Below are 12,028 nucleotides of genomic sequence, written 5' to 3' on the forward strand. Positions count from 1 at the left end.
AAGATAGGCGTTTTCCGTTGGTGCCAATGTTTTTTCCGATTTTTTTTCGGTTTACAGCTGCGCTTATGCAAATTTAATCTGGATTGGAGTTCGTGTTTAGTAAATCCTTTTTTTTCGTTTATTGTTTTCAAGGAGTAATTTAAAAACAAACTCCCCGATTGTGTTTGTATAGGATGATTACGGGGGTCCGATATCTGCAGAAGCGGTAAATAGAAACAACAGTCCGCGAGAATATATTATATATACATATAATAAACATGTATAGTATAAAATATAAATATATATATATAATACATTATACACATTTGTTTTATTTAATCCGACGACAACGTTTTTGTCATTTTCCGTTCGACCTACGCGTTAACTTCCATATATATAGTAGCATTACTTGTGTCCATTAAAGGCCACGGGATATAGTATACTGTATACAGTCTGGTCTGATATTTACACGTACACACCACTATGTTGTATATATTGAAAAATGTACCTAAACTATTATGCAGTTGTAAGCTATAAAATAACTTTCAAATATGAGAAAATAGGAGGAAAACTTTATAATAAAAGTACAAAATATAAAAAATTAACGGTTGTTTTTACTTATAAGTAATAACTAAAAAGTATTATTATTTCTTTTTTTTTTGTTATTTTTACGATCATCATCGTAGAAGAGTGAGTTGTGATGAAACTAGGGCCTACAGAAATATCGAGTGTCATCGAAGACCTTGATGATCGCTATGACAGATTCAAACTGTGATAGGGATAGGATGCAAAGCCTACAATTATTATTATTGCATATCTATTATTATTTTTTTACGATTTAAAATATTTTAAGTTGTGAGATATAACAAGAGGTCTTAAATATACATTTTAAAGGGTTTTACAGATTTTTATTATAAGCACAAAATAGGGTATCACAATTATAATTCAAGTATAAGTGTATAACTGCAGTGACATCATTGATTATAATTAAACTCATATACTACTTAACATTTGTATCTCATATTCTATAAAATAAAAAAATAATATTAATTACTTAAGACAAAAGGACCAATAATGTTTTGTAGTTTGAGGAGGAAGGATACAACCACTTTTCCCCAACACTACATCACCCATAGATCTGTCGTTTCAAATAACTTATTAGCTGTTTTTATTGTTTGTAATTTATGGAAAACGTTTCAATTTCAATTCACCCCTCATACCGTCATTTCCTTTTTGTTACTGGTATATACGCAGATAAACAACTGTTCTATTTTAATTTTTAACGATACTTGTATACATATTATCATACACTACGTTCCCAAATTCTAAACGATAAATCCACTTATATGATTTAAGTCTGACGTTAATTGTGAGATCATGATTTGTATAAAACTTCTTTTATTTTAATCAAGTAGGTATAGTATTTTTGTTTATTATTACCGGATGTAGTATGGGACAATAATGGTGTACGTTCCTTGAATTAATACTCGGTGCACATGCAGTAATCACAGTCAAAGACCTAAAAGAATGCATAATTTTAAGTGTTTTTCAAAATTGTTAAGGGTTAAAAAAAAAATGAAAAAAAAATGTACACATTCGAAATAACTGTTTTTATAAAATAATTATTTAATGTATAATTAATTAGATTTGTAGTTAACTATATTATGTCGATTGATAAAAATTAAAACTAATAATAATATTGGTTGAACTCATCACTTCATCAGTACTCTTATTTTGACAATGTCAAAAAAATCAAACCCTATGCACTTAATAACACACATATACACATATATATTATATAATATATAATATATATTTAATATAAAGAGAAAGGCTAATAATAATATAAAAATTTTTTTTGTTTTAGCGCATAGTTGGTTATTTGTGAATTTAAAGCTATATTATGTGTATTTAGTATTAGTGATAAGTCTGTTAAAAAACTTCATTATATGTAATTTATTGTAAAATTTTAAATAAAAACAAACTAAAATTGCACTCACATGAGTACAAAAATAGATTTTATAGTAATAGAAATTTTATTAGAATTCAAATGTTTTGAGTGCTCTATAGAAAAATATAGGTAATGGTGAATTCTCGACAAAACGTGATTGGTAACGGGAAACACATTTTGCTAATAAATGGTTTTTAGAGCACTTAATTTCGGTTTAGGACCGTTTTAACGAAGGAAGCGAGTTGTTATGGCGGTTTATTACTAACATTTTTTTTTTGTGTTCAACCCTGCATTTGCGATTAGACACAGTGCGTTTGGCCAGACAGCACGTGGGGTTCTGGCTCCGAAGATGAAAAAAACTACCGTCGAGCATCTGCTGTCCCTTTGATTAACCCATTAGTGTTTTAATGCGACTTAAAACTTCTTGCTGCCGGTGGATGATTTTAGCCTGGCAGGTAGTTGCTGCAACGATTATATTTTATATATATGGCGGTAAGTCTTCTTCGATAATAAATTCAACAGTGGATTGAGAGAGACCGTCTAATCGATTTTGGTAGGACCAACATTCTTTCTATTACAGCATTTTGAGTGTACGCATACCTACAAAAAATAAAATGTTTATAACACTCTACGTAATATACAGATATATAGCTTATAATGGTACATAGGTTACAATAATATACAAGGTATTCCAAAACGATTTTTATCATCTCGGTTTGAGCTCAGCATTCAAAAAATCGTTTAGTTTCGCAAGAATAAGTATAACCTAACTTATACTTTTAAAAGTATTGTAAGTCCGTTTCCATTAAAATATGTTTGACCATGTAGTATAATATGTCATGTGTTTTATTTTATCATTCATATATTATGAACTTAACGCTTCATAATATATTTATTTATGTTATTTAAAATTATTATTAAATTAATATCATTTAACGCATATTTTTAAGTCAAAAAAAAATATTAAAATTAATAAATTTAATATTTCGGTCACGTACCTACTTTAAAAATCAGAAATATACAAACGGAGTTCTTTGCAGATGATTTCGGTCTCATTTTGAAAGCAAGCTTCAAACGGATAACTGTGCCATACCTTTTCAATATTAGTGTTTATTTAATGAATGTGTTTAAATATTTACCAGAATTCATTTAAATTATTAAAACATAACTTGTAAATAATAAAATATATATTGAGTTTATGTATATATTATTTTTTCTAAATAGAATTATTGCATATAAGGTACGTTATACATTATTAATATACATATACTTACATAATTATAATAAACAAAATTTAGTTACCTACTAAATCGTATACTAGAAAATTACTGTATAATTTAACAGAAAAGTTGACAATATAATTGAGCGTTTGCATTTGAAAAACGTATATCCACACACACACACACACACACACACACACACACACACACACACACACACACACACATGCGCGTGTTTACTTTATATTTTACGGGAAAAATCGTTAGCATAATAATTATTTACTGCGACGTTCACGAAGGAGCATATATTTATGGTTATTGGTCGGTGGGGATGTTTTTGTGTTTCATCCATCGCTACCATAGACAATAGAAACCATTTGGGTTTATGTGACCCTAAGCGTTACTCTTTTATTTTCGGCTCTTTCTGACGATTTCTGTACGAATTATGTGAAATAAAATATTCCGCAAAAACCGGCCACAGGTAAACCCTTATCATTAAAACGACGTGTAGTAGGTACTTCCCAAATAATAATATGTATATTATATTAATGAATGATAAAATCGATCGGAGGTTTCGGTCTCTCCTTTTATAATCGTCATAAAAAAATCAAATTCATATATTTTACAGTAATAATCCGATAAAGAAATTTGACTAAAGGAATAAACGTATTAAGCTGATTTTGATGACGATCATATATTATTATTATTATCATCAAACAATTTATAACCGGTGTTTTGACGAATAATAATGGATTATTATATTTTTTTTCTCCTTTGAACACATCCGTACCTAAACGTGCAAGCCTACTGTCAATATACATTTTTAATACGTCCTGTATAGATACACCTGTAGCATAAAACTGTGATCGAAATGACGTTCCGAGTCTTGAATTAATTCGGGACACGTAGTATTGCGTTTATCGACAAATAAGTTTTAACGTAAAAGAATCGCTTTTTAATCTTTACAGAAATCGATTGAACACGCTCTACTCAAACACGAATACACGCACACATACTGCATACATATATAAAAAATATCGCTATCATAAAACAAACTGAATGAAAATCAAAAGCTGCAAGAACAGTTGTGTGTCGAAACTATGACATTACTCATATTACGTTTAAAATTTCAATACAAACTTTTCTGCCGTTTAAGAGGTCTACCGACGTTTGTTATCAACAAAACGTCTTTGGTTTTTGAATCAGAAAAACATGTTCAATATATGATACAAATACTATGTACGTATATTGTATATATAATTTCGATTTGTACCGACTTTAACTGAAAGTCAGCAGACGGAATCGTCTTATGTTATACTATATTGACTGTTGTAAGTTGAACGCCGACAGCTGAATTTATATGAAATATAATATAATAAACAAAATTGAAAATGTCTTCTGTCACCGTCAATAGCAGCGCATTAAATCCTATACGGTCGACTTACATCGGAGTATCAAATATTCGAATATAAATGTAAAAACTTCATGCATGTAAAATTTTACTTGGTCGGAAATGCGTATGGAAGTTTGATTCTCGATAACACATAACATGCCATATACAGAAAGGTACATCACGATTGTCATTCTTAATAAAAATAACTTTAGATATTGTCCCAATCTCAAATGATGTATATTTTGTTCACAGAAAACATACTGAAAATGAAAACAATTTGTTTTAAAAAACAAAATGTGTTTAATACTTAAAAACGAGATCATTGAAATTGTAGTATAATTATTACCACCATAGCGTTTCGTATTGTTACATAAGTGGAAGCGCTATTGGCTCAGAATAATAACGATACACTTACGACTACTGTAATTTAACTTAATTTGACTGCAACTGCCGTAACGGGAAATATAAGATAATTTTCATCGAATTACGAAGAAATTATTATTATACTAAAAATCTGATTTAAAAACATACATTTTTTAATTATAATCATGGCATATCATATTATTTTCACAACTTAATTTATTTCAATAATAATATATTATAATAGTCAGACAAAAAATAAAAGATACTTAAAGTTGACAAAATATCGGATTAGGAATTGTACTTTAACTGCACAAATCGAATTTGGTTACCTGTTTATGGTACTTTCAACTTTGGTAAATCGATTTCATGTTATATTTCTATATATTAGTAGTTAATAATAATATTTATGAATTGGAATTATATATTTTATAATATTGCATGCCTATAATCTTATAATGTGTGTTTGTATTAGTCTAGTACGATTTATTTGCATTTCATAATGTCATCAATAATAAGCTCAAAACATAGAACAATACTTGTATACACAAATGAATTAGTTTAATTAATTTTATCTTAAATTAGTACTGTAACAATGTAATATAATTTGTATCAGAATAACTATTTCACGAAAATGCATTAAATTAAATAGATTTAGTGGTATACAATAACACAAACAATCGTCATTTCTTTGTGTGTAATTTTAACTAGTTTTAGATGATTAAAATGTGAAATTTGCTTATTTATCGTTTTTTTTTTTTTAGTACAAACAAAATATATTCATTATTCTGTTAATAAATGCTTTTATAATCTGAGAAATAAAACTGAAATTGATTAAGTAATTGAAAATAAAATGTGATTACTTAAGGTTTTTTGTTTTTTAATATCATTAAAGTTCTTATGCTCCAATTATTATCGCAGGGTTAAAAATGTTAACTAGTCAATTTTTACGAAACAAAGTTTAACTTTACGAAAAAAAAGTTACCGATGAAGTGCCATATTGCTTCAGGTAGTGGACCGAAAATAAATCCTTTTGCGACTCTCACTGTAACCAGAATTAAAATTGTTAAGACATGGGGTTACTAAACTTTTTTTAGCTGAGATCGACGAGATGATAATATTTATTTAAAAAAATTATACTCCAACAAAAATTATATACATCGTACCTATTTAATAATAATTTAATTATTGTAATTTTCCGCATAAGTATATTCACAATTGCGTATAATTTGTAGATAGAAATCTAAAATCAATTATTCTTGGTAAGCGTTATTCACCGACCTAGCTAAAAAACTAAAATTTAAAATTAAATTTAATAATAATAATACACATACCAGTTGGCTTATTGTATGAACAATTTAAATAATTTAATTATTTTAATCCATACGATTAAAACTCGCGCAACGAACTCGTTAAACAAAGTCGTCTTGACTATATTATAAACTAAAAAGTAAAATACACGACATAAGCTTATGTGTTACTGCTACAAAGGAAATATTATATAACATTATACCTAATAATAATTGATCACTGCGACCTATAAGTACTACGGATTGCGCACGACACGCGCAGAACCGTCGAATGCTACGTAAAACAGCGGCGGAAACGGCTCGGAAACGCCAAAGAGAATATTTTTCTCCGGCAATAATATAATTGGTTTCTTCCGGCTAACGGTAAGATAATAGACCGCGGCGTATGTATAACGTGTATAAGAATCGCCCGCTCGGTGGGGTTCCCGGAGGATCCGATGTCGGGCGGAAAATAAAGCCGATTTATATAGCGACCGCGCGGGAGCTCCTATACATGAATCATATTCTGTACATGTATATACATAAATAATATTATATTATACCGTCTCGGCGGTCGTAAAATAAACGAACCGTAATTGGCATTAATATAAAAACCGATGTGCACACACACACACATACATGCATACACACAATCGTCGACTAGACCAAACAATTATTGTATTATTGTCGTGTTTTTTTCTCTATTTTTTTTTTTTTATTGGACTTATGCGAAGAGTTCGGTTGGGTTTCAAAACCCAGTCGGTCGGCTGGACTTTTAATAACTAATAATATAATACATATTGTCTATTACTACAACTACAACTACTACTACTAATAATAATAATAATAATGTGTCAACTGCAGCAGAGTTCTGTCATCGTGCGGCTGCAGTCGGGCGTATTATACGCATGTATAAATCGTGGAGTAAAATACACACGACCGACCGCGTGTTGTGGACGCATCGAATTTGGGAATAATTTTCTACTGTAAACCAGTTGCGGCGGAATAGCCACTGAATCGATTAACCGTGCATATATACGCACTATATAGGTAATATTTATACAGTAGATTCTTAATATGTCGAACGTCGCTATCTCGAATTTTTCGTTATCTCGAACTACTTTGAATTCCCCTTGAAACTACTATTACACTTAATAATGTTTTGCTCTCGATAACTCGATATAAAATTAATCGTTTTTCGATATCTCGAGTTCACAAATAATACTTTTATTACGGTTAAAACAGGAATTGTGCAGTATAGCGATTGTGATTTAGCGTGTTGGTAGTTACGTTTGTAGTCTTTCGTAGTTCGTTTATTCGTTTGTAGTGAAATGGAAAAGAAGCGTAAATTAAATGTTCTTTCAATTTCGGATAAAGTTCGTTTAATACAGTTAGTTGAAAAGGGTGACCGTAAAAAATGTGAAATCGCCAATGAATTCAATATTCCACCAAATACATTGTCGTCAATTATTAAACAGAAAGAGAAAATAATGAAGTTCAATTGTGGAAATATGAAAAAAATGAGGATGACCCCTTATTTGGACATTGATAAATGTTTGCTAAAATGGTTTACTCAGTGTCGAGATAAAAACATACCATTAAGTGGAACAATTTTACTTGAAAAAGCAAACGAATATGCACAACAACTAGGACACACTAATTTTAAAGCTAGTAGTGGATGGCTTACAAATTGGAAAAAAAGACACGATGTAGTTTTTCGAACTGTTTGTGGAGAAAAAGCTTCAGTAGACACACATTGTTGTTCAAATTGGATTAAAAATCTTCCTGATGTCTTAGCAGGTTATTCTTCTAATGATATTTTTAATGTCGATGAAACGGGCTTATTTTTCAAATGCTTACCAGATAAAACATTAATGTTAAAAGGTAAAGAATGTTCGGGTGGAAAATACGGTAAAGAGCGCATTACAATTATGATAGGATCAAATATGTCTGGAACTGAAAAACTAAAATTATTTGTCATTGGTAAAGCAAAGAAGCCTAGGTGTTTTAAAGGAATTAAATCTTTACCAGTTGACTATAGGTCAAATAAAAAGGCTTGGATGACTTCGTCATTATTTAGTGAATGGCTTTTAAATTTTGATAAAAAAATGAAAATAGAAAATCGAAAAGTTCTACTATTCATAGATAATTGTACAGCTCATAATCACGATGTTGAATTAAGTTCCATTAAAGTACATTTTTTACCACCTAATACAACATCTATACTTCAGCCTATGGACCAAGGCGTTATACAGAATTTCAAAATGTTTTATAGAAAAGAAATAATCAGACGGTTAGTCGATAATATCGATAACAACGAATCATTTTCTATAAATATACTTGAAGCTATAAGAATGTCTGATAAGGCTTGGAGAAGTGTAACACCACAGACTATATTGAATTGCTTCATAAAAGCCGGTTTTAAAGACGGTGATATAATTGCATTAGATAACTCAACTACTATTTCTGATGATAAATGGAATTTTGTTGCTGATCATCTTAATTTAGAAGACAAAAATTTTTCACATTATGTGGAAATAGACAATAATATTCACGTATGTGGAACATGGACAGATAACGAAATTTTATCAGAAACCATCGAAAATACCAGCGAGAGTGAAGACGAACCACAAAAGGAGGAGGAAGTCATTTTTACCCAAGTAACAATTCAACAAGCTAAAGATGCTTTAAAAACACTAAGACATTTTGTTGAGACTACTACAGGTATGGATGATACAGCTTTTTCTGCATTAAATAATTTGGAAGACGTCGTGGCAGAAAAAAGTAATATTAAGCAAACTTTAATGACAGATTTTTTTAAAAAAAAATAATTTATTCAGTCATTTTTATTTATTTTAGGCATTCGTATTATTTATTATTCATATACATTATACAACATACATTTCTATTATTTTTTATTTTTTAATAAAACTCGATATCTCGAAGTTTTCGATATCTCGAACTTTTTTCTGTTCCCCTTGAGATTCGACATAACGAGAATCTACTGTAATACGAATATACGATGGATATAAATATTATATGACGTGCGTATGCGCGTGTGTTGACTTATCATATTATTATTGTTTTTATTTCGTATTATATACCAAAACGTCCGGTTTTGAAACGATTACGTGCCCTGTTGCAGCTGCAGCTACGACGGTTATAGGTTAGACTGCAAGAACTCTTCGTCATTATATATGTATGGATATTATCGTTGTATTAGGAACTCCGCCGAATCGATCTTGTCGGACGAACAGATCTGTAATCAGTATAGTTGTTATGATATTGCATGAGCATGTCTATTTTTTTATTACAACGCACGTCAATCGACCGACGTAGATTATTTTATAATGTCTATACAAGAATTAGGGATGTTAAATTACACATTCAGACCGAGGTTGGTTTTGGTTTGTATAATATTACGATATTTCGTGATTTTATTCAACACATCGCACAGTGTTTACTATAACAAGGCAGAGTTATATATGTCGATTCATGCATCCGAGTCCCAAGACCCAACGTAACCATAGCTATATAAGACTTATGGTTGATGTTATACATAGGTAGTACTTATATAATATTATTTGGAGTGGTAACGAATATTTTGTATTCCTGGGGTTATACTTACGATAATCTAATGTCTGATGTACCAGGTAAATACAAAAAATACTTATATTTATCCATTTATGTTATATTTATATTTATGTTTAGATTGATAACGTAATGTTCAATACTTTACCGTCAAATGTCGATGTCCTGCAAATCATATTATTTTCCAATTCAATATTGCTATTATTCATTACAGTATGTATAACCGTGATACATATTTATCACAACACGTACACGTCCTCGAGGAAGTCGAGTAATCATTATTGTTCCAAATGTCAAATGACCACTAATACGTGTTTATGCGACATATTATATTATAATATGTTATGTAGTATTATACTGTATATGATTGTTTTGGTGAACTGTGAAACGCAAAACGAATGAATAATAATTCTACGCGGATCTCACTCGAGTGTTATACAACTAAACAACGGGTCGAGTTTGTATGTTTCATTAATATCGTCAATGGCTTCAGCGGTACGTACCCATTTTATATGCGTGTACGTTCGCAAGTATATAGTTTAGCTGAAAATTTCACATCGGATACAAGTAGGCAATACAATATAATATGTATGATAGTAGTTGAGTAATAATAATAATGATAATAATGTGTATACAGTATTTCGATTGCTCTGAAACTGCAGCCACGGACAAGCCTCCATTGTTTTGACGACCGAAATCCTCTCGAGTTCGTGACTGTACCCTGAATGATGATGCGTGGCCACTCGACGAGCCACAGACCGAATACGTCCGCGTGGTATGTGAAATCACAATCGACCGGTCGGAACGCTCAACTATATATTATTATTATTATTATTATTACAACACAATAATATAATATTAATACGTATGCGCTGCTATCGTAAAAAAATATTCAAGAACAATGCTCGCGCGTTGCGTTTCAAACCCGATCGGAGTCAGAGGAAAAAAAAAGACTTCTCGAAAATCAAACAAACCTTGCACGCTGCAGACAATAGACAGACGCCTACCGTGTTGTTCTAAACGACGATAATAATTAAACGACTGCAGAATGTACTCGAATACACTTCGGCGTTTTCGTCTTGCAACAGTCACGCGTGTCACACGGAGGAGGTACTGTACGGTATTTAACAAACACACGCGGATAATAATGCAATAATTATTGTAGTCGTCGAGTTCTCCGGGGTTTTCGTTGTCCGTGGGCGTTTTGATCGCCGAAAACCGTACCCGCGTAAACGACAGTTATTTATTGTTACGATATTTTCATAAACAAACACATCACAAACCGAGTGCTGAAGAAAAAAAAACAATGTTGAAAACAATAACGCGTCCACTCCAAGTCCGGAAAACCAGGACCGCGCGCCGTTTAAAATGCATTTAATATTATAATTTAATATACTATATATGTCGCACTCCGCGTATTGAATTATAGAAGTATATTATCATGGTAACAAGTGGTATAACACAATGCGTACACGATGGATACAATATTATGATAAAAATAATTCTGACGGTGTGTCGCGCGCATTTAAGTCCGCGACGTGTTCGTTTTCGCCTCCGCCTCATCGTCACCCCCTTCGACTAGGGAACCGCGTATTCACTCATCGTCGTCGAGTGTTTACCCACGCCATCGCCTCGAGATGAATGGACGACCGTATAATGTATTATTATTCTCTCGTGCGTTCCTACGCGACTGACGACCGAAATATCCGACACCGAAGACGACCGCGTCACGGCGTCACTTTAACGTACAATACCCATATTATTATTATTATTATTATTGTAGTAGATCATAGTGCAGGTCGCAGGTTGGTGTGCGCCGCATCGTGGTCCTCTGTGTATTATGTACGTGGCGCCACGCGAAGACCGTCTCAAAGGACTACGACAACGAACGACGAATAAAATACCATAATTATTATTATTATTCGGAGATCCGCGTGCGCAGCGTATTTACCATAATAATATCGTCGTGTAACGTTGTAAAGACTGACTGAACAGAGTATATTATAATATAATATTATTGTAATGTACGGAGTGCTAACGCGGCGGTGGAGTTACATCGTGGGAACTGTCCGAAACGGTAGCAGCTGCGAGCATGTATATAATATGGTACATATATCTCGTAAGACACACACAGTCGTACCTATTATACTATAAATTATCTTATATAAACCACAATTTGTATATGGACTATAGTTTAAAAGACAAAAGTCTATATTATATTAAATTTAATATGACGTACTTTACA

General features: G+C 31.4%; 1 protein-coding gene and 1 long non-coding RNA gene across 2 annotated transcripts; one reads left to right on the top strand and one right to left on the bottom strand.

Moving 5' to 3' along the window:
• Positions 1-911: 911 nt before the first annotated feature.
• LOC126555913 (uncharacterized) lies at positions 912-6,664 on the bottom strand. Its single transcript, XR_007607008.1, has 3 exons — positions 6,238-6,664; positions 5,889-5,948; positions 912-2,530 (listed from the first exon to the last, which is right to left on the bottom strand). It is a non-coding gene; the product is annotated as an uncharacterized LOC126555913 (long non-coding RNA).
• Positions 6,665-7,262: 598 nt separating this feature from the next.
• On the top strand, positions 7,263-9,198 carry LOC126548912 (tigger transposable element-derived protein 6-like). Its single transcript, XM_050196978.1, has one exon. It carries the CDS (start codon positions 7,524-7,526, stop codon positions 9,021-9,023), a length of 1,500 nt encoding a protein of 499 aa, XP_050052935.1. The 5' UTR covers positions 7,263-7,523; the 3' UTR covers positions 9,024-9,198.
• Positions 9,199-12,028: the final 2,830 nt, after the last annotated feature.

Source organism: Aphis gossypii, chromosome 1 (assembly GCF_020184175.1).
Source record: "Aphis gossypii isolate Hap1 chromosome 1, ASM2018417v2, whole genome shotgun sequence".
NCBI classification, from domain to species: domain Eukaryota; kingdom Metazoa; phylum Arthropoda; class Insecta; order Hemiptera; family Aphididae; genus Aphis; species Aphis gossypii.